At 44.3% G+C, this 24,052-nt stretch overlaps 1 protein-coding gene across 5 annotated transcripts in view; it reads left to right on the top strand.

The window, feature by feature from the left end:
• The window catches only part of LOC123031636 (complement component C6-like), a 49,479-nt gene that overhangs the window by 17,159 nt on the left and 8,268 nt on the right, over window positions 1-24,052 (top strand). For all 5 annotated transcript variants that reach the window (XM_044446848.1, XM_044446849.1, XM_044446846.1 and 2 more), the window contains 11 exons: window positions 4,646-4,790; window positions 6,501-6,642; window positions 8,023-8,161; window positions 11,179-11,379; window positions 13,912-14,152; window positions 15,746-15,868; window positions 17,365-17,531; window positions 18,956-19,181; window positions 21,426-21,597; window positions 22,250-22,361; window positions 23,777-23,909. In XM_044446848.1, the coding sequence (XP_044302783.1) occupies window positions 4,646-4,790; window positions 6,501-6,642; window positions 8,023-8,161; window positions 11,179-11,379; window positions 13,912-14,152; window positions 15,746-15,868; window positions 17,365-17,531; window positions 18,956-19,181; window positions 21,426-21,597; window positions 22,250-22,361; window positions 23,777-23,909 (1,801 nt within the window). The remainder of the gene's footprint in view (window positions 1-4,645; window positions 4,791-6,500; window positions 6,643-8,022; window positions 8,162-11,178; window positions 11,380-13,911; window positions 14,153-15,745; window positions 15,869-17,364; window positions 17,532-18,955; window positions 19,182-21,425; window positions 21,598-22,249; window positions 22,362-23,776; window positions 23,910-24,052) is intronic.

Genomic DNA, 24,052 nt, shown 5'->3' with positions numbered 1-24,052 from the left:
TGTGTGTGTGTGAGAGAGAGAGAGAGAGAGAGAGAGAGAGAGAGAGAGAGAGAGAGAGAGACTGGGGAAATTCTGGCTACATGCTGCCAGTCAGAGGAGGGAATATAGGAGTACATTGGGGTGAGTAACTTGTGGCCTTCTAGATGGTTTGGCCTACAGTTCCTGTGATCTTTTGCCATAAGATGTGCTAATTAGGAATGATGGGAATTACAGGACAAAACATGAGGAAGGACACAATGTTTTATTTTTCTTAATGGACTAGAAGTCTGCTCAGCTGCAAGGCAACCGCCATGTTGCCTAGAATGTAAGGGGAATCACAAGGAACATTTGATGAGATCAGTCTGGGTGCATTCACCTGGGCACAAGCAGGTAGAATTTGGTATTTCTGCTGAATTTGTTCAGAAGGGTGCATTTGATTATAGTCTAAATATCGATGATCTTTTGTGCTTCTTCACAGTGGCGTTTGTTTTGTGAATCTATGAATTCCCTGTGTGTGCATGCACGCGTGCTTTTGCACTGTTCATATGTGCATGTGTGTGCACACACAGGATCTTGCATTTTGTTGTAATAAAGCATATTGAATATTAAGATGTAGTCCCAAAATACAATTCAACCAGTTTGGTTCTAATCTTGATAACATGTGGAACTTTTCACTGGCCTTTGAGCTATTAAGTAACATGGAAAAGACAAGGTGGAGCCATTTCCTCCTTCATCTTTGCATTCTGTATGAAACTTGAAGGAACAATGTTCAGTTCTGTATAATATTGTTCATATGTTCTGCCTATGATGTAAATGAATAAAAATGACATAAAATGTTTTGGGAAGTAACTAGAACCGAAAAACACTTCATATTTAAAATAGCAAGACAATAAGCGCTGCAGAATGGAACACAGATGGTGTCCTGCTAAAAAACATAAGGAAATGTGGTTCAGCAGTGCTGACAAGGATATAAAGTAAATATATTATTTCCAAATCATAGCTGGAAATCTGGGAGAAAAAAATAACTCACAGTTAGAGTGCTTCTCTGAAGTTCCATTCTTTGTGAAAACATATGTATGCAACTCATAAAAATCATATAAATATCAGAACCAGAGCTAAGAAAAGTTAGGATGTGAGACCTAAACCATAAGATTTGATTCCTTAAGAAGAAAGAAAAGCTCAGATATGGGAGCTACTGTACTCTTCTCTTTTCAAAGAAAGCAGGCCCCTAAATTTAGTGCACAATCCACATGGGATGCCCATAATCCTTGGAATTTGAAGGATTACTGTTATCCAGTGGAAGGCATATGGAGTGTGGAGATGAGGACTACCTTTGCTGTGCTCCCACCCTCCAAGAAATGACTGATTTGGGCCACCTCACACTGGCGGGCAAGGAGAGAAGCCAGAGGCCCTGCCAAACCCCCCTCTGGACAGTTGTGGCCCCCTCCTTCATGCCTCCCTCCCCACCCCCTCAAAGCTGCCTCTGAGGTTGGTCTTGCGACTTTGCAGCATCAGCCAGCATAGGGAGAAGCATGTGAAGGTAGAGGAAGGGTGCTCTGAATTCAGTCCCAGCTCTGACCTCATGGCACCTTTCTGATGCTGGTGCAGAGACAGCAGATTATCCTATGGCTGTCTAGACAGAGTCTAGTGGCTGTGGAATTGCACCCTTCTGAAATGTGTTTTGCTTGTATTTTATGTATTCAAATGCTCTTGGAGTCTGTTTTGAAACATATAAAATTACTTCAGATTTTGGAAAAGACAAAAAGGTGTGCCTGATCTCAGAGTCCTCTGACATTTTCTGTATGTAAATGCCAAGACTCAGTAAACTTGCATTCCATGTAGCACTTGGTTCTTGGAAACTGCCATGGGAGAGCATGACCTGCTGATCAAGGTAAATGCAAGAGATTTGTTGCATACAATCCCCCAGACAAGGGCAAATTCATCACAAGGTGCCTCAGGCCTTACAGCAGAGCAGCTCCAACTTGACAAGGACCATTTCTCAGCCATTTTACTGACCACATAATTAGCTGCTATGCTTTTGCTGCCTCATTTTAGCTGTTTTAGGGCATCTAAAAGGAAGAGAATCAGAGTGGGCACAATTTTATTTCTCACAAACCTCTATTCTGAGGTTTATTTGCTTGCTTGTTTTACATTTTGGGAAATTCAAAATGGCTGCTATCACAACAATGGAAGGAGGACAGAGGGAAGCCATTTTGTGGAAGGAGGAAGCCATTTTATGGAGTGGGCAGATCATTCCAACAAGAGATCATTTTACTCAGGAGGTGGAATCTTAGAAACCCCTTGAAAGAAAGAGCAGCAATTAAAGCAGACATGTTAAAATAATAAGGATAATAAGTAACAGCATGCCATTTCATGTAAGCAACTTTATTTTTTTACCTAAACTACTCTGGAAAAATGCTTTTTTTCTCATTTGGATTTCTTCCTTTTAAGCAAATAAGGAAGTATTGTGAAAAAACAATGATGCTTTTGAATAAAGCAGATCCAAAGGTTTAAAAGGTTTAAAAAATAGCGTATTTTTGTGGGGCAAAAGGAATTAGAGAAAAACAGTACAGTCTTCCATGCGTATCCAACCAGAAGTCAGCCCCATTGAGTTCAGTAGATAAAATACCATGTAAACATGCTGATGAATCAGTGGGATGATTTAGCAAAACAACATGTGTGCATGTGAAGCAGGAAGGACAATTCCACAAAACTGTTTATCCTTGAATTATTGGATGAATTTCATATTTTTTTCTTGAATCTCTTTTTCACTAGTTTACAGCATATTCTTATAATTTCTACTCAGTAATAGGACTCAGTATATGCAATAAGACTTCCTTTCAGATGGCTGTGTGGAAGATTGCCTTCTAGGTTCCTGAGGAAACAAAATTGCATTGCTGACTGATGGTGTCTTTGTAATATGTGTAGTGTATAGAATTATAGAAGCAGAACGCATTGAAAGCAAAATAGTCTTATCGAAGCAGGTACAAAACTACTGATCCCGTATCAAGGGCCAAGTATTATTTATGGCTTCTCATATGCATCCCAGTTTTATTTAATTCTTGCTAAAGCTCTTTAACACCCTACCTGTTTCTCCCTAATTTCAAACAGCATAATTTGATTCCAGACCATTCCTCTGCCTTCATCCCTAGCTGTAGGGTCTCCACTTCCAAAGAAAGAAAGAGGGAGAGAATAGCCCCATTCATCAAGGAATATAAATGTTCCTTTTTTCTATCTACTGAAGAAAGAGCACTGGTCATTTCTGACGTTTAGCAGCCATCCACTTAATAAAGGACAGCTATTCAGCATTTGTAAGTCCAAATATATCTTGTGAATTCCTTGTGGGATTATTCCATTTTGCAGTGTAGGTGAAATGATTGTGTGTTGGAAAGTTCTTCAGAAGGCTAGCACTTCATGAAGAAATTGAGACTTTAAAAAAAAGACCCTGGCATCTTTTCCTTTTGTCATGAGGATTATTTTGGCATGCAGTCCCTCATCTACAATGGAATGTTCACAAGAGATCTTCCCAGTGTCACTTTGGGAAAGGGCTTCAGCTCAGTTGCAGAGCGGATGCAGAGGTCTCCAGTTTCCTCCCTTGGCATCTCTAGGGAGGGCCCAGATCCCTGCCTGAGGCTGTGGAGAGCCACTGCCAGTCTGTGTAGACAATCCTGCATGTGGAACATAAGCTGAGCCAGGCCCTTGGTCCATCTACACCAGTATGGTCAACACTGACTGGCAGCAGCTCTCCACCACTTCAGGATTTTTTTTCAGCTCTACCTAAGGATGCTGGGGACTGAACTTAGGATGTTATGCTTGCAAAGCGTGTGCTCTGCCAGTGAGCCCTCCCTGACCTAGACAGAGCGATCCAGTGTCCCTAACTTCTCCCATCGGCTCAAAGAGCCACTGAGTAAGGAGCCATTCAATAAATGAATCTGTGGGTGGAGATCGTCTCTTAAGAGCATGTCTGGACTGCTTCAGGACTTCTTATCTCTGCAGGATGCTCCAGAGTCTGCTTGGGAAGAAGAAAAATGGTGTGTAGAACTGTGAGCAGGAAGACAAATCACTGATTCCATGATCTCACCAGAGGTGTTAAGAAAACCACTATGCAGCAATAGGAGGGAGGATGTTATAGGAATGAATGTGAAGTTTTTGCTCTGAGCATGCAGACCATTATAAAAGCTGGTGGGGGGGGGTGTTTCTAGTGATCTGCCTGCTGTAGATAAATTCATGGCCATCTTTTGCTTTATTGTAATTTAGGATTCAGAACAAGATGTCAAAGTTAGATAATGGATGCAGGTGGTCCTTGGAATGAGCATTTTAATTTATTTGCAGGGGTGCCATCCGAAGAAAAGGGCGTGGAAGGCTTGGGGTGAAAAACAGCTGCTGTAAAATTAAGTGAGCCAAATAGTTAGGCGTTGGCTGGCTATTTAGTGCCTTGGGGATTGGGGCTTCTCGCTGAGGGCCTGAGGGACAGTGGTTGATCCTCTGCCTTGCAGAAGTGCCTCTTGGCCCCTTTTCTAGAGTTCCTTTGTAGCAGTGTTAAGGAAAAATGATCCCACTTTGCATAAGCTTTGTGGTAGTCAGTATTCACTCTGTAAATTAGCTGGCAAGAAAAATCTTGCTGCTTCCTCCTTGCATTTCATCAAGACCTCATTCTGTCTTTCAGTTTCGTACCAGATCCCTGATCCGGCCCACTCAGTTTCGGGGGCAACCCTGTGGTGAGCAGCTGGTAGAGTCCCGGAGGTGCTACCCAACCAAACTTTGCAACATAGAGGAAGTAAACTGTGCAAATAAATTCCAGTGTGAGAACGGTAATCCTCACCTTTATCCTTTCCTTTTAAGATGCTTTTTATTTATTTATTTTATTTATTAAAACATTTCTATGCCGCCCCTTCCCGAAGCCTCAGGGCGGCTCACAACACAAAATAAAATACAATAAAATACAAAAATAACATGTAATGCTAATTGCATATATACCCCCCCCCTTCTCTCTCCCTCTCCCTCTCCCTCTCCCTCTCCCTCTCTCTCTCTCTCTCTCAATAAAACTCTCCTGGAATAGCCAGAGTCTTTAAAAACAATCTGATGGGCAACTATGCTGGCTGGTGGACCAGTCAGGCCAGGATAACAGTGGATTGCTAGAAAATACTTTCTGCTACAAACTGCAGAGGTTTCCTGCATCGTCAGTAGTCAGAACAACTATAACATAGTGGCAAACATCACCAGTCTCTAGTACAAAGCACTTCTTGATCTCAACAGGTGCTAGCTTTGCTCTCACCCCAGAGCAAGCTGGGCGCAGTGTCAAGGTAGCTGGCCATGTCTCCTGCTCTTCAAGGCTTGAAGTGAAGTCCTTGGGAACTTAGTAAAACTATGTGAACCTGGGTATCTTAATTCTTTTGGATTTAATGAACAGAATTCAACTACACCACCCTGCCTCATTTCATTGTCCTACTCATTTGTGCAATAGTAAGTTAGCGTTCCTGCAGCAATCGGAAATGCTGTTTCCAGAAGATGGCCCAGTGGTGCTTGCATAGGAGAGCTCTGCTGATCTGCCTCTTTCCACCTTGCGGGGGCTTCCCCAGGAAATGCCAAATCTTCCTTGTGTAAGCGGTGGCATCGACAATGGAATTGGCAGGATCCACTCCTTGAGGAAGGGAATGGGGCAGAAAGAAATTGGTGGAGGCAAATTTCTCTGTCGGATTCTGCCCCTTGTCGATGGTTTGGAATTGTCTTTTGAATATTTTAGCAAGTTGCTCGGAACAAAGGAGAGGAATCCACTTATTTTAATGAATATACAGTATTGTTTAATTTTACGCGCACAGTGCCCTTTATCTTCAAATCACAGGGCAGTGTGCAAGATACATCAAAGCAACAATTAAAAGAGTATTCAAAGAAAATCTACCAGGTTGGCGTTATAATCAAAAACACCTGTGCTTTTTTCATTCGTTTTCATACATTTTCAAAATGAAAACACATTTTCAAGACACTGGCAAGGATGGCACCTGCCACACTGCTGGGGACAGAATTCCAGAACAGGCACTTTCCGTTTGCCATCAGCTGTTCCTGAGTAGCTGATGGGGATAAGCAGGAGGACCTAATGTGTAGCACTCAGTGAGTTGGCGTGTTGATATGAGAGGAGGTGGTGACTACATCCACTATGTACAGGCTGATTATGTGAAAGCAGCGCATCTATCATTAAGCGTGAAGAAGGGGGCATTCCAGCCAGCCCTGGCGGCATGGGGGAAGGATTTTGCCTTTCTGGACTCAGAGATTGGCACAATGCCATCTACTGCTGCACTGAATGGGAACAAGACCCACATTTGCTATTTTCAGGGACAGTTGTCCATTTATCTCAATATTTAGTTTGGTCTTGTGAATCAGAAAAAAAAGTTCTTTCATTCTCCTGCACAATGATGCAAAGCAGAATGAATGAATGCAGAAACCCTGGCGGCTGGAGGGTTCCACTCTTCGTGCTCTGGCCTGAGAAGGAGCCCAGTTGGGATGCTGCTTTTCCTTCACAACAGGTCGCTGCATCAGCCGCAATTTAGAGTGCAATGGAGAGAATGACTGCGAGGACAATTCGGATGAAAGGAACTGTCGGCGTGTGCAGCCAGTGTGCAACAGAAGGCACGAGAGCATTCCTGGGGTGCATTTAATGGGCCATGGGTGAGCTACTATCATTTAATTCTTGTCCTTGGAAAAAGCAGGGGCCACGCAAAGGCCAGACTGTAATTTGGAGCACACGCTGATTATAGGACAATGATCTTGCAGAAGCATTTGCCATTTTTCTTCTCCTGGCCATAGCACTTCCGTTCCCTCCCCCATTCCCTACCTGCAACCCTAATGCTTTTGCAGTGGACTCAAATAGGTCACCACCAGGCAGTCATCTAAGTAGTAATGGGGAGCGTGGGAGGGAGTTAGAGCTGATAAAGAGGGTGCCCTTTGCCCTCCCCCCCACCTGCTACTTTCGCCCCACCAGGCTAAGCCTTTCTTCCGTATTTGTCATGCTGGGATACAAATGTACGGAGGAAAAGTGTGCAGGTAGCAATGCCAGCAAAACTTTGGATGGGACAGCTCATAAATCAAATTTGCAATGTCGATAATGTTCATATGTACCCCAAGCTTGAATGGCTATCCAACTAGCTTCATTCTTCAAACTGAGATTAATTTTAAGTGCATAAACTTCCTGGAATGTGCGTGAGATGTAGTTTGGCATGCTCGCATGTCCAGGAAGTAGCTGCTGGACTGAAATGCTATTTCTGAGGACAGCTGCACTGTTACAAGCACAGAAGGAGCTTCTCTAGAACTTTTATTATGTTAAGAAACCTCTTTTCATACATACTATATTGCAGTTGTCTTCAGACACGACATTTCATGGCATGCCAGTATTTCTTAGAATGATCATGTGACTATTCCAGGATCTATCACATGTGGTAGTCACAGGAGCATTCCAGGAAGTGCTGCTGGATTGAAACACTGAGACACAGTAACCCTGGTTTATAAGCCAATGCTGGCTAGTCTTCCAACCATCAACCCACAGTTTGCAATCCAACGACAAACCATGGATTCTTTTCATGGGTTATATATGGTTAACAAACCATGGTTTGTTAGCATAGCTGGGTTCATACAACACAGTAACCTGCATTTCAGCAACAATCCATGGTTCAATGATACTAAACTCATACTCAGGGCCAGAGTGTGAGTTATCCTGTTGTCTAAAAGCAGAGAGAAAAATTGACTAACATGAGCACATGGGAAGCAAAAGAGACTTGGTAGGACATAAGTGATCGATGATTAAGTTGAAAAGAACTATTCTCACTTTATCACCCTTGTGCCCCTTAGATGGTTTGAACTACGACTCCCATTCACCTATCCAGCATGTCCAATGGTAGTCCAAAATCACCAGTTGACACATATGTAGAATTCTATTTGTTCTTCCCAGAAGTCATCTGTCAGTCAAAGCAAGAAGCAAATCTTTCCTGTCTGAAAAATTAGTCCATGCTGCTAGTTGTGGCTGGTTAGACTTGAAATATTTTCTTTCTTTAGATTTCACCTTCTGGCAGGAGAGAACCGAGGAGAAGTCCTTGGTAATGCTTTCTATGGAGGCAAATGCACAATGATAAAAAACAATGACACAAGGAAAACATTCCGTGTTCCTGTAAACTTGGAGGCTGTCCACTTTCAGGTAATGCTCAAAGACTATTAAACACCAGAACTGATGCTCTACAGGGATTATAAGACAAATTCTTGAGTGCCTCACCTTCACAAGGGAGCACAACTTTCCACATGCATAGTATTTTGCATTGAGCTTGGAAGAATTTGAGAATGAGTATAGAATCAAGAGCATCTCAACTTTTTTTTTTAAAGAAAGTTTCTAGTCCTCATGATTGCGGAAGTATATTTATTCTGAACGTATGCAGACAAAGCCTGCAGGAAGGTCTGGTCTTTAAGAAGTGGGGAATTTACAGGATGGATAACTATATGCCTCTGTCATGAACTCTATTCTCTTTATTCCTAACCATGTAGCTTTTTTGCCTGACAGGGATCCATCCCTCTCCTGTCTTGCCACATAATGCTGCTTCTCACAAGAGAAAAAAAATCCCTGATCTGTAAAACATCAGTTGCCTCAATCGATGCAGAAGGTCTGCATAACAAGTGCCTGTGTGTCTCCCAATTCCTGTCACAGCCAGTTTGCTACGAATCAGATATGATCACCACCAGCCAGGGTCACCACATAACAGTGTTCAGAATGTGCCCAACAGAGAAAGAGTAATGATCTTTTAATATTTGCTTGCATGGTGAAGCAAATGCTCATACAGAATCTCAGTTTTCCAGACACGGCCCTGTATCTGTCTTCATCTCTCTTATTACATAAATTAGGAGAGAGAGCTGGAGCACTTTGCTGCGTGAAGCAGTAGGCTGGCATTTCCCAGGGCGTATTCTTCAGAAGTGTTGGTCTGCAGTTCTGCAGTAAGAGTTGTGGTCCAGTGTGTCTCATGGACACCTGAAGACTGCTGCAGTCTATTGGCATGATCCAACCGGGGGGCGGTGCACCCACGGGAAGTGACTTCTGCAAGCAGCATGATTTCTCCTGGCTCAGACCAACTCATGGAGTTCATTGTGAGCAACTCCATTCAGGTAAGCATGCAGAAATAGCTCTGACCACTAGTTAGAAAAGGCCCAAGTGGGCTGGACCTTCTGTGATCTCATTCCCCATCAAACAGTTGGGATTCTCTGTATCAGGGATGGACAGCTTGTGGTCTTCCATATGCTTTGGCCTCCAGCTCCTGGGATTCCTCGCTCTTGACTCTGCTGGTTAGACCCATAGGAGTTGTAGACCATAACATCTGGAGGGCCACAAGCAACCTGCCCCTGCTCTACCCGCTGCTTGTCTGACTAGAACTGTACTAGCCCACCTCCAGCTGCTGCCTGGACATGGCACTGGGACCAGGACCTACATGTTTAAATTCACAAAGATCATTTGGTTGAACTATATGGAGATGTTCCAAGATTCTTTTGGAGTACAAACTTCCTGTCAATTGTTGCCTTCAAGCTTTCATGGCCATTATCTTTGGAGAAACAGTATTTTCTTGGCAAGTAAGTTTGAAATACCATTGCATTGAGTTTCGCCAATTAAGGAAGAGAAGTTTGAATCATCCTTTGCTCAAGAATTTCCAATGCAAATTCAAGATTATTCTATAGTTAGCAAAGAGCCTAAGGGTCCAGGCATTGCTTCATTTTTATATTTTTTTGTTCTTGGGGCATAAATAAGGGGATTCAGAGGAAACCTCCAGGCCATGCCTTAAAAACAGCGAGCGGCTCTTAACCTAACTGCATGTGACCCTTTGCCTAATTTCAGCTTTGTCTGTATTGGGAGCTGAGTGCCTCCTTTGTGCAGTCAAAGTCCCAGACATCTCTTTGCAATGACCCAAACCACCCAAAATGGATCTCTGAGCATGCACAGAGCAGTTTGTCGAACCCAATCCAGTATTCACGTCCAGGAACTCTCCTTATGAATATGCCTTTGGGAGGGGCCTTCTGAAACTGAGCCTGCTTCCTTGCTGCACACCAGTCCTTGAACCAGGCTGCCCTCCTCTGCTGATGTCGCACCTAGAGTTGAGGCCACCCGGTCTGTGTCCGGGAACCTCCCCTGCTCCGAGTCCCCTCCTGCCAACCATGCATCTTTTCCCGAAGACAAGCCTGCCCACCTGGGGAGTCCGGGCATAAGTGGCTCTGCTTCTCTCACCTGAGAATCTCAGGTGGCCCACATCCCCAGCCCTGCCCCCCACTCCTCTCCCACTCTCCTTCTGGTTCGGAAACCCACCCAGCAGCCCCTGAGAATGTGTGCCCAAAGCAGTCATCTTTCTCACTCCCAACAGTCTGCAAGTGATACATCCAGAACTTTGGCAAGAGTGATTTGTCCCTCCTCTGTAGCCCCCTGGGCAGGAAGACAGAGGCGAGGAGAGGGAGAGGGAGAGAATAGGGTGTCAGAAAGGCAGAACATGTTGAGGTCCTGCCTAGTGCTGGCATACAGCCATGGACAGATTACTTCCAAAGGAGTACAGAGCTTGACCCTTACCGCTACAGGGTGGTGGAAAACACTGGCAATTGTCTTGATAGTTCCCACAGTCATGTCCCCAAGGAAAGTCCAAAAATACAGGCAGATCTGTTGATCCATATCAGCAGCTTTTATCTCTACCAGGTCTTTCATAAAGCTAATGGGTCTTAAATGCCCATTCAAGAACAAGTTGCCCCAAACTTGTCAGATAGGCCATTTAGAGATGCTGTTAAACTATGTGGTATGCAAGCATTAAGGGATGGATGGACAGATGGATGGATGGATAACTTGGCACTGCAACAGGGACTGATGCATATTACTAGCAGAACTCATCTCTGCCATGCCTCCAAGCTACTGTGAGTGTTGCATCTAAGCTCAAATAGAACCCTGATGAGAATGTGTGGCAAATGGCATTAATATTCCTGCTAACACACTGCTGGTGCAGCATCCCTCTGAATCCTGGGCCCAGTACACCACCACGCTTAGCAGAAAACATTTCCCCATGGTGGGTTTTTGTTGTTGCTCTTTGGAAGAACGTGAGAAGGCCATTCTTCTGAACACTGCTCTGGTCTTAACATTGTTTCTTCCCTTCAGACTGTGGTGCCTGCAGTTCAAGTGTCTGCCTGCATTTTACCTTTCCCTAGGTAGAGAATGAGGAGGACGATGTGGCATCTGATTTCTACAATGATTTACTTCCCTTGGAGTCCAGTGTGTCTACATCAGGTTCATCCTCCCACTCTGGAGGAAGTTCTTTTAGGATCCCATTGCTGTTCTCCAGAAAGAAAAAAGTGAGCGTCACATCCTCATCCTCCTTCAAGGAAGCTGTGAAAGCTTCATATAGCAAGGTATTCAGTTCATAACCCTATTTCATAACCCTATTTTTGTCTCCACCCAGAGCAGCGGACATCTGGCTTGAGTATCCACAAGCCAATGAATTAATCTCCACCTAATGGGAAGACATTCCTGCCCCAAACTGCCTGCATTGTAGAAGGCAGAAGATGGCCTTGAAAGCCTGAAATGTCTGTTGAAGCAGATAACTTCATGATTTAAGAGGAGGCCATTTGGTTCATTTGTGGGCAGGCCGGGGGATTAGAGACATAATGTTTCATATGTGGTTTATTGAATTCTCTTTTTAAAAGACTTCTGCTGGCTGAAATTACATTTTTCAAACCCAATGAAACCACTGGAATTCCACCTGAATAAGAGTGAGCTCCCTTTGTTCTGATGACACTATATATGCATCATGATGGAAAAATACGGCTATCATGACATTCTGGGGTATGAGTCTGCTGAAAACGCAGCTGCAGGGAGCTCAGGCTTACCGCAAATCAGTGGCTGGGTGTGATCCATCGTTCCAGGGCCTGAAGCACAAGAAGGGCTTGATTGGAAGGGGCCTGAGCTCATGGGTAGCTCCTTCAGCGTGCTTGCCAGCATGGGCACAGCTCCTGTTTCGCAGGTCAGCCAGGGCTGGCATCGAGCTAAGCTGTTGAGGGCCCGCGCTGGCAAAGGCCTGAGGGAGTTCCTCTTCACCACGGCAGCCTGCTTGTTCCTCTGCCTCTCGCCCTGGCCTTTCCGATTGCTACTGGCAATGGTGGAGGTGAGGAGGAGGAGCAGTTGATACCATTGCCCAGTTGCTCCCTGGCTCTCTACCCATCGAGCAAGCAAGCAACTGGCCATATGAGGCTGAGGGAGAAGAGCAGGGAATGGCAAGGGTGGGTGAGACTCGACTCGACTCGCTAAGGGAGGGGCCTTGTTGACACAGTCTTGCCCAAGGTCCCTAAAAAGTCCTGGAGCTGACACTGTAGCAAGGATGTGACACACACAGAGAGAAACAGAGAGTGGTGTTGGCAATCAGAGTAGGCAGGATGAAGCTTCCGTTAACTCCAGACTATGTTCCTGTCACATTTTTTACATGGGCCTGCCTTTGAATACAGTTCAAAGGCTCCACTGGATTGAAAATACAGTGGCCAGGTATTTATCTGACACTTGCAGGCTGAAGCATCTGAGTCCAATGCTGTAGCTATTCCTTAAGCTTCTTATCTGCATCCAGGCCTTGGCTATGGAGTTCAGCCAGGGGAAGAGAGTACTCAGTTTTCCATGTGACCCAACCCATGGGGCTATCTCCCCATGAAAGCCTACTTCTGAACTGATATAATCACTCCTTGATCTGGGTGCCTGCCATTCAAACATATCTGAGGATGAAAGCCAGTATGGTGTTCTACCTAGAATGTTGGCCTAGCACTCAGGAAAACTGGATTCAAATTACCATTTAGGCATGAAGGTCACTGGAAGAAGTTGGGCAAAGCATCCTCTGAACCCAGGTGAGGCTGAAAAATCATGGCCTACCCAATGGTCAGGGCTGATCTGATGAGAAATTACACAGAGTAACATGTGGATTGCCTAGACTTCCTTACAGGGAAGATAGTATATAATGGAGTACATTTTTAAAATGCGATTCTCAAAAGCATATTCTATAGGATGGGATTAATTTTTAATCATGGCACAACATCTGTGCTTTCTTTTAAATATCTGTATGTCTCCAAATCCTAAATAAATTCACAATAGCTGTTGTTGCTGTAAAAGTGTGGGTATTACAGAATATAATAAAACCTCAATTGTTTAAAAACAGTGCTCGGTAGAATTTGTTCAATAAAAGGCTAAATTTCTTTTCTCAAGTGAAATGAATATGAACATAATTGTTTTTAGCATGTGCTGTATAGAGATAAGCTTTTTCTTGACGAAAAAAAAATCCTATATTGCACGAACAATTGCCAAGATTTGTAAATGGGAAAAGTTTTAATAAGAAAGAAACTGTTAGTGTTTATGGGAACAAGTAAGCCATTTCTGAATAGCATATAAGGAATTCTGGCCAGAAGTTTTGTAATTTAAAATGAAAGGAATCAGTGCAGATTTAAAGTGAAGTCTCTCTAATCAAGTCATTCAAGTTGCAGCAAGAGTCACTAGGTTGGCTTTAAAAATGAATATGGATGGGGTGGGGGTGGGGGTGGGGGGGATCTCTTCACTTTCCATTTTGAAAATGAACCTACCTGATCGTAATATAATGTGCAACATGATTGTCCTGTTTTTTTACTTCTCGAAAATGTTCTGAGATGCACATATTAGCAGAAATGATGTAGCAAGATGCATACGACTGTTCATTCATTTGAAAATATGTTCAGAAATGCTTATATGGATTTTCAAATTTTGTTTGGAAGCTAATGGAAAAAATGGGATGGAATGAACTTGAAAAAAACTGAATTTAATACAAAAGAGAAATACAATCTAGAACATTCTGTCATGAGAAAATCTATTTCATATTAGCAACCAGAGCATTGTCTTCTGATTTCTTTCTTTCTTGCTTGCTTGCTTTCTTTCAGCACTCCAACTTTATTAGGATCCATAAGGTGATTTCCGTATTAAATTTCACCATGAAAGAGTCAGACATGCAGCTCTCTGGGGTGTTCTTACAGGCCCTTAATAGCCTCCCTTTGGAGTACAACTATCCCCTCTACAGCCGGATCTTTGATGACTTCGGGACGCATTACTACACAGCTGGTTCAATGGGGGGCATCTACGACCTTCTCTATCAATATAGTACAGAAGAAATGAAAAATTCAGGTATATTGACATTGGTATGGGAAGATGAGTCCACTCAGGGCTAAACTAAATATTTGACTAGTCATGCATCATATAGCACTGTGTGATGGTTTTTCTGAACTTTGTGTCAGCGTTGTCCCAATTCAGATCAGGACTTGCTATTGCATTGTAGTTCTCATTATTACATTGCATTTATATTGTGCCGTTTTTCGTCTTGTGAGGAACCCAAGGTGGCTTACACAGCTCCTTTTTATCGTAACAACAACAACAACTCCTGTGAGGTTGGTTAGGCTGAGAGTGAATGTCTGGCCCAAAGTTACCCAGGGAGCTTCATGGCCAAGTGGAGCCTAGAACCTGGATCTCCCACTTCCCAGTCCAACACTCCAACTGCACCAATTCTCTCAGGCAAATCTCCTGCCCCCATTTTCACCCCAAAATTACATCCCCTGCAGAGCAGAAAAGAAAATAGTTCTCCAGTCACTGCACTACAAGTTGTTTGTTCATTGTACTTTTTAAAGTTTTGAATGGATAGGTGGAAAGAAAAAGACAAAAAGGTTTAACCCCTGTTCTCAGAATAGCATGGTCCAAGCCAAACCTGGATCACATGTACTTACACAATGGTAAACAAAATTGCCATGCATACTTACTTGTGATTGAACAAACCTTTAGTGTGGCCCTCAGGTATTTTAAACAGTTGATATTCTGTCATAACTTGCAATATGGGAAAGTAGAATTTACCCTCCAACAGAAAACTTTGCTCCTTACTGTGGTCTGTCCACAGCCTTCGATTCCAAACCAATTTGGGTGGCAGCCTTGGCTATTAAACTGGGGTCAAAAGCTAATATAGTTTTGTCATGTGGATGGGAGAGAAGCAAAGTGTGAGACTATTGGAGCCTTTGGTGCACAAAGTGTGGCAGAAGGACCATTTCCTTGTCGATAGCTTTATTGTCCAGCACTTGACTTTGGACTACCTATCTTCAGAGAACCTTTCCACAAGGAATCCCTGAAGGTCTGCCATGGCTCACCTGTTGCATTGCAAACGTTCTGGCTCAGCGTGTTTGCATTAAGATATGCACTATTCCAGCCAATGTGTTGGTCAGATTTTTGGGATCTCCTAGCTGAGGCACTGATAATGGGATTCTTCTGTGGGTTGCATGGTGCGTGGGAAGGAAGATCAATGGCGGGCTAGCTGAGCTAACTTTTGGGAAGCTTGCCCAGTGTTCTGAATCTTTTCATTGTTCAGATAAGCTCCAGAGAACACTTGCTTGGACAATTTGCAAGGTGGAATCCTCACACATACTCATGCATGCACACAAATAACGGGAATTCCTGGGAACGACCACAGCATGGACAAATCACAGCAGCCTTTCTCCTTCCCCACCCTCAAATGTAGAGGATCCTGCAATTCTATACTGCCAATATTCTGACTCCAATCCATGGTGTTGAGCCTGTTTTGACCATGGAATTCAGCAGCATGGTTAGCTTTTTCTAGTTAAAACTAAAACCTGGAGTAGATCCATTGTTCTGCAGACGCTGGTGCAGGGAGCAGATCATGCATGCAAAATCTGGTTTGTGGCTTTTTAAAGTGTGCTCAGAATAACTTTCCTCCTCTAGGTTTAACAGAGACAGAATCAAAAGAGTGCGTGCGGACAGAAACAACTAGGCGTATCCTTTGGAGAAAGAAAAAAAAAGTGCATACAAGATGTGTCCACAACAGAATGAGTGAACGCCATGAAGGTGACTATAAAGGAAAATGTGTCACACAGAATATGTATGATTGTTTTCAGCAGTCCAGGATGTTTGTCTGTGTGAATGCAAGGCTTTCCATGCTGAATCCAGTGGCCAGGTCATCTCAGTATCCTGTCATTTTTCAATGGCAACTGCATATAAAGGGAGCAGAAGGAATCCTACCCTGGGTTGCATCTATTTTGTGCTAAAAAAAAGAAAAAATTATTTTCCACTAGAAAAGTTCCAGAGTTTGTTGTTGTAATTCACTTTCAGTAAGAAAGTTTGTGACATCAAAAATATATGAAAATATGTCAGCTATGGGCAGTGGGTGGAGGAGCTGTTAAACAGCAAGAGTGGGGAAGACACTCCATTACTTGGGTCCAGAAGAAAATTTCTCCCTTATGGCAGATTTGGGATACAATCCTTCCTGAGGGAATATGATATGCATTTTTTCAGGTGAATGTTAGATGCAGTAACGCACTTAGGCACAATTTGCGTCCTTCAGGCTCAGAGCACGTAAGCTTCTGAACATGGAGGCTTTTGTTCATCCAATGTGGGACATGATCTATGGCGTCCTGCACCGGCTGGGGATCAGTCGGCCTCTGCGCACAGTTGCAAAGGAACTGTGCATCTTTAAGGGTATTTCCCAAGAAGAAGAAGACTGGCGGGAGGTTTCGGACAAGTAAAAGGAAGGACTGCTTCTCACAGTATATAAGCAAACTATGGAATTTGCTGCCATGGTCGTCAATCTAGATGGCTGTAAAATGGGATTGGACAGATTTATGAGGGAGGAGACTATCCATGGCTACCTGCCTTGCTGGCCAAAAGCTACCTCCTTCATCTGCCTGCATCCACCATTGCTGAGGAGCTTGGGCAGGAGGAGGTCTTGCACCCACACCCTGCTTGAGGGATCCTGTGGGCAGCTGGCTTGCCACTGTGTGTATGGAGTGCTGGACTAGATGGACCTCTGGACTGATCCAGCAGGGCTCTTCTTGTAGTCTTGCTTCTTTGCACATGGAATAGTTAAACAATGGAATTGGCTGCCACAAGAGGCAGCCATGGCCACCCACCTGGATGGCTTTAGAAGAGGAAGAGACAAATTCATGGAGGATAAAGCAATTTATGGTGACTAGTCAGGATGCTGGGGAACCTGAGGGGGAGGGTGCTTTGCTCTCTTGCGGCTTCATCCTGTCTGAACAAACAACTGGATTAGACAGATTTTTGGCCTCATTCAGCCTGGCTCTTCTTATGGTCCCATCTGTATCAAAGCTATAATTTCAGAATAGGTACATGGGTTTAGCAAATGGTTGGGAGGGCCAGGGAAGCCTTAAGCCTTCTTGCCCATGATGGTTGCATGCAGCTAAAGTAATTCTGGCAAAGGCAGATTGGTGAGGATGCTGCTCTTTGCCAGGCTGCTCTAGAAACCTCAGAAAGGAAATGGTGTATTTGATCATGCACATGGTGGCTGATCTCATGAAAAATCACTGATTTCATATCTTCCTCAGGTTCCTTTCTGCAGGCCTCTGAAAAGTCAATCTCGTTAGTAAAAGGTGGGCGAGCTCAATATGCCGCAGCACTTGCCTGGGAACGAAAGGGAGCTTTCCCTGAACATGATGTGTATAACAATTGGCTGGAATCAGCCAAGGACAATCCAATTGTTGTTGACTATGAGGTAGGGAAACCGAAAGGAGGAAGTGTGAACAAATGTGTTGGTTTGATGTGTGAAGATATTACTATTATTAAATTATTATTTTTGAACGTCTATCCCAAATCCCTCCATTCATGATTTTGCAACTTAGCTGTGCTTGTTGTAGATGCCGAATGCAGCAGTTTCCAAATGGCACTGCAGCAACGTGTTGCACTTTTGCTCAGTGTTGCAGTGAGTCCGCTAGAGTTAATCTTAGGAAGCTGCGTCCCGTGCCCCCTTTCCTTTCCCGCAACAGGATTCTGTGGCCACTGAACATGCCCAGTCTGGTTTTTTCTGTTTTCTGTTTCTGTTTTTTCCACTGAAGTGTGTGGGTAAAGGCTTTGGGGTTCCTGAGTCAGCAGATGTAGAGGAAAAGTCTCTAATTCATAGGCTACATAATGCATAAGCAAGGAGATCTCTGAAGGCACTGGTGATGGACGGAGTCTCTCAAGTCTAGAGTGGGAAAATGATGCTAAAGGTCCATTTCACAGGCCTTACATGCTTTGCTACTTCTGTGATGCATTAAATCTAAAGTGGGTAGAAGGCAACTCCAAATTGATTGGAAGGTCTTTGGGTGACTGTCAATCACCAGTGATTTCTGACTCCCAATTGTTTTAACAATAGCAGTGACAAAGACTTCCCTCTTGTCCTAAAAATTTTATTGGAAAAGGCAGAAAGCTTGGAAAAAACTGGCACAGGTTTCTGTGCAGGACTGTGAACTCTTGTCTGTTCTGGAACTCAACAGAAATTCCTAGGCTCAGAATTCTCTCATTTTATGATATTTCATTTCTTTGTTTGTACCTGACTCCATTTGGGAGATCATGAGTTTCTAATAAAAACAATTAAAATCAGTCTTGCAAGCCTGAATCCTGTCCACCCCTACATCAAACTATTTAATGTTGAATAAGGGTCACATTTCACCCTTTGATTGTTGGTGCTACAGCCCCTCAAATGACAAAAGATGATTTATTCAGTCCCAGGTTGCTTTGCAACACTTTTGCCAGTTCCCCTGACTAAATCTTTAAATGGAATACATTTGGCTGCTAAGTTGTGTTTCTAGACTTCTAGACAGCAATCCTACACCCAGTAATGGGACTCTACTCTGAGTACGTATAGATAGGGCTAGGCTGTCGGAGTTATTCCTTCCATCATTGCAAGGCTGATGAAGGCCTTAGGGTAATAGGTCAAAGGAAAGAGAAGTCACCCATCTGACAACTTAATGTAGTAACAATAACTTGCCTTTTTCCAGAAAATGCTCTTCATAACCAGTAGAGCTAAGCACTTTTTGAGAAGAACAAGGAACTGATTTTCGGAATACCAAATCATATGCCAGATGTTTGTGTGGTAAAGCTAAGACTGTGTGGAATATCAAGCTCTCTAATTCTACCCGCTGTGTGTCCCTGTTTTAGTTGGCTCCCATTTTGGATTTGGTGAAGAACATCCCTTGCGCAGTAACAAAGCGCCGTAACCTCAGGAAAGCTCTGATCGACTACGTGGAACATTTTGACCCATGCCGGTGTGCCCCATGTCCCAACAACGGCCGGCCTGTGCTCTCTGGAATGGAGTGCCTCTGCGTGTGCCAGGCTGGCACTTACGGCGATAACTGTGAGAGACGAGCGCCTGACTACAAATCCGGTATAGTGTGCTAATTCAGTAGTCACACAAATATTTCCACTCCAGTGGTGCAACTAGACCAACACTAATTTTGAGCAGCATGCTGATCGTTAGTCACCATGGCTGCAAAGACCACCTTGTGCCTCTGATATTCCTAGCTGGCAGCAATTCAGTCAGGAGGGATGAGACATTGTGAGCTGGAGCACCTTCCACTCCAGGCCGTGGCACTTTCAGGGTCTCAGGAAGATGAGCAAGTGAGGGTGAGGAGCAAGGAAGGCACAGCTGCTACAGGCCTTTCCTGGATCCTAGATGTGGTCACAGCCTTCTTCCAAGCCCCTCTTTGTGGCGGCCCCAGATCAAGTTGGAGCACCCAAGAAGAAGCAGCGCCAGATTCCTGGGTAACCATCAGCTATTCTTATAGGTTCATCCCAGCTGGAGATATTCAGATAATATAAAATCCATTCTGTCCATGTTTCACATCAGTGGCTTTTTGTTCCATCACCCATCTGTTGATGGAATTAGATTTTGTGCAAGTGTTTATACGCATTTGCAAAAATTCAGGATTGGTGTTTTGATATTTTACACATTTTTCTACACCTGAATTTGCGTAAAACTGTGTAAAATGTAAAAAATGGTCCACAAGTCAACAGTATCAGCAAAGGCCAGTCCTCTGCAGTCTGCAGAGATGATTCTTAGAAATTAATTGGAGCTGTTGCAGATTTTTCCAGTATCCCTAATGATCCCTTAGATGCTGCATTCAATAATGTATTTGTGAACAATCTGGAAGAGTCTTTCTTCTGCATTCACCTCTCCTAGAAGGCACTGCAACGTATCATGGTAAAGTTCTGGGGAATCCAAATTATCCACTCTTTTGGATATCCCTAATGACCTATATTCCCCAGAACTTTACCATGATACGTTGCAGTGCCTTCTAGGAGAGGTGAATGCAGAAGAAAGACTCTTCCAAATGGTCCTATATTTGAAGGGCTGCTAGAGGACCATCCACTGGTGAAAAAACTTCTCTGTTTGAAGGGCAGTTAAAATTCCAGTTAAACAGATAAAGAACCATAAGAATTGTTGCCTGTCAACAGTTATTACCTGGTCAGCAGACTGAGCATATGGTCACAGCCTTCCATACTAAGATGAGATGTACAACGTTTCTAATTAAACTCTAAGAATTATTTCTAAATTTGCACCTACACATATAAATTAGCATATGCAAAAATATGCAAATACCAGCCTCTTTTGCTGAAGCATTTCCCTTTTGGGTGGGCAGGATTCATAAGTGGCTACCCAAAAAAGAGTGAAAAGTCTGGAATGGAGACAATTAGATGCCAATCCAGATGAATATTGACAATGAAAGATGCCCACTGGATGTTTTAGGTAGTATCTAAAGAGCCAGTGTGGTGTAGTGGTTAAGAGCATGGGACAGGGACTCAGACGATCCGGGTTCTAGTCCCTGCTCAGCCATGGAGCCAGCTGGGTGGCTTTGGGCCAGTCACAGACTCTCAGCCCAACCTACCTCACAGGGTGGTTGTTGTGGGGATAAGATGGAGGAGGAGATGTAAGCTGCCTTGAGCCCTTTGCAGGAAAAAGGCAGGATATAAATCGAAAAATAAAAAATAAATAAAACTTGGGAGAATGCGAAAACAAGATGTGTTCTTTTGTGCTTGGGCAACATGATCATGAAAGTATAGTATTACTCTTTTGTAATGATACCATGCAAGTCATTTAAATAGGAACTGATGCAGATACAACATTTCACTTTATGGAGAGGGAACAGTCATTAAGGGGCAGTTCAAGAAAAATGTCGTACATCTGGGGCATGCTTGGATTTATAGGCCTTTTTGCTGTCTAAGCACGTATAGGATTGTGCCTTGAGCCCTTTCAAGATGCTCCAATTTTGAGAGGTTTTGAGAGATGCTCCAATATGCAGAGGAGGACAGGACACATTCCAATGAAGCCAAGCTCAGGGAACCAAGGTTCAATTTGGATGCCAGGAAGCACTTCCTGACAGTCAGGACCCCGAGGGTGTGGAATGGGCTTCCACGGGTGGTGATTGAAGCCCCATTGGTGAGGGTGTTCAAAGATAGGCTGGACATGCATATGGTAGGCATGTCATGAGTGGAGCCGGCTGGAGCCAGGGGTCAGACTAGATGGCCTGGGAGACCCCTTCTGACTCGCTCTGTTTCTCTGTTTCTATATCTGGCATGACATTGCAAAAAGCGCCATAGTTATTCCAGACTGGTTCCAATCCTGTTTCAGATGCTGTGGATGGTTACTGGAGCTGCTGGTCTGCGTGGAGCAATTGTGATGGCTCCCATAAGAGGCAGAGGAGGCGTGTCTGTAACAATCCCTCCCCTCTCAATGGGGGAAAGCCATGTGAAGGTGAACAGGAGCAAGAGGAAGAGTGCTACTTCTCCATATTTGCTGATAAGTAAGTGTGAAAAAGAAGGACTGGCTGAGTTAAGGGCCGTGGCTGAGCCAAGATTGCAGCCTGACTGTCAAATGGCATTACAGACAGACATTCCCAAGTTCAGTTCTGGCATCTCCAGATAAGGCTGGGAAAGACAGGATCCTTTCGGACGCTCGGGATGGCTTCTGCCAGTCAGTGCAGACAATACTAAGGCAAATGGACCAGTAGTCTGGCTGAGTGCAAGGCAGCTTCCTAGGGCAGCCTTGGGCAGGCTTGCAGCCCAGATGTGGGGGGGCACTGAGAACTGCACCCTCTTGTACAGCTGGAGGGTATCTCATCAGGGAAGGCTGCCCTAAGTCTTTCCCAGAGAAAGAAGGACTCACAAACCTTTTGTAAAAGTCACAACAATTGCCTTCTTCAGGCATTCCTTTTTCAGCCTCCCTCAGTCTGGTCCCCTCCAGAAGTTTCATCCCAGGTGACACCTGAACTTTGCAGCCAAAGAGGTGGGTGAACACATGCAGTACTGACGTGGTGATGTGGACTAAGAAACAGTCTAAACCTGGAAGATTTTTGCATGCCAGTGGTAGGTTGTGCTCTATCACTGGTCCCTCCACTAGGGTTGAAAAGGATGGACCTCTTAATGCCTTCCAATTCTATGCTTCTATTTTTTCAGGGGGGCTTTGTGTATAAACGATGATGACATCATCAAAGAAAGGGACATTTTTGTTGGCCAGCCTGAGTCTGGATGTTTTAAGCCAGTCCCGCCAGAAAACGCATTCATCAGGGTAAGTGTTGGACTTCTCGGCATGCTTTTAAAGATGTGAAAGTCCAGAAGACAAACAGGAAAAAAATCAGGAAAAACAAAACCAGGGGGTTGGGGGGGGGGGCACATTTTCCTCAGTTTTCCCCCTTTTCCTTTTTCCTCCCTGGGCCTTCACAACTCTATGGGTATAGCTTTAGTCCCTGGTGTAAAAAAAAAAAAAAAATTAAAGGCACACAACTGTGCCAAAACTAGCAGCTTGGGTTTATTCTGCCTGGGTGTAGCAGCAAGGGCCAAAGGAGGCATCACTTTGAATACAAGTCTAGCAGCAGCCATTTTGGTTCATTTTTATTCTATAGTAGATTATGGGGCTCTTTTCTGTACCAGGAATGTAGCATGGGAGGCGGGAGGACTTTCCGAGGCCTGACCGGAGTTTCAGTAAAGGATATGGAGCCTTGGCATTCAAAGATGGTAGAGCTCTGGGACTGGGTGCTGCTCAAAGGCGGTTGTTCCCCTCATGTTGTGGCCACGGGGTGCTTCCTGACTGGCCGCTGCTAGTCTGAATCTACCTTGGGCCTGTTAGCAAACCCAGGTGGAGGGCAGAGGGAGGACAGTGGCCCACACATCTGGGGGTTTTCCTGGATGCTGCCAGCCTCTTAAATTAAGTTGGAGCTGGAGAAGAGCTCTGTGGAAAGAAACAGGACAGAGCTGTGCAGGAGCATGCAATTTTGGGGAGGTCCAAGGACCATTTTTGGCTGCTTTGGAGGTCACTGTTTGTGGTGGTGACCTGATTTGTGCTTTTTCTGGAAAACAAGGTCCTCTGGAGCTGGTAAGGTTCATGAAAAGGGGAAAGTATAGCTTACTTGCATGCTAAATCTGACCCTATTGACACTCTATAGCAGCTATCAGCAGTCTTCCCTCTTCTTTTAATGGGCTGCCCCAAATTTGGTAGGGTTGGGTTGACCGTGGGGGCCTCACAGACTTAACTTTGCCATTGCATTCTGCACTTTGAGCCATTTTTACTGGCTTTTGGATAAAGGACGTGACAGGACTGAGAGCCAATGTAGAGCAGCAGTTAGAATATCAGGCAAGGATCAAGGAAATCGAGGTTCAAACCTCAGTTCAGCCATGGGCCTCCCTCATGGCCTTTGCTGTAGTCACCATCTCTTTCAGCATAAATTACTTCACGGGCTTGTTGTGAGGGCAGAAGAAGTGGGAAGAGAGATTTGTTAGCAACCCTGTGGGCACATTTGCTGAACATGGGATAAGATGTACATAAATAAATGAGGAAGGTCCAGCGATGTCTTGAGGCAGAGTTCTGTGGAAAACCACCGAGTTCTTACACAAACCTCAGCTCTTGTCTCTCAAAGGTTCCTTTGTAGTTTCTGGGTGCCTGTGAGTTCTGTCTGCAGGTGGATGATTTCCCAATCTTGTTTTCAGAATGAAAAGAACCATTACGCCGTTGGGGAAAATGCTGAAGTTGTATGTTTGAGTGGATATGAACTTGTCGGGTATCCGTTTATTCGCTGTCTACCAGATCAAACATGGGCTCAACAGCCTGTTGAATGCCAGCGTAAGAGCCAAAACGATCACTTGGAATAAAACTGGTAACCTGAAAAAAGCTAATAATAATAATAGAGACTGGTGATGACTTGAGGCCTGTGGGCATATTGGCCATGGGTGCAAATCCTGGTGCAGAAGCACCAAAACAGAGGG

This window comes from Varanus komodoensis, unplaced genomic scaffold, assembly GCF_004798865.1.
Source record: "Varanus komodoensis strain SLA01 unplaced genomic scaffold, ASM479886v1 scaffold5, whole genome shotgun sequence".
Lineage (NCBI taxonomy): Eukaryota > Metazoa > Chordata > Lepidosauria > Squamata > Varanidae > Varanus > Varanus komodoensis.
Note: the sequence above shows the minus strand (reverse complement) of the source record. Positions and strands in the feature narration are given on the sequence as shown.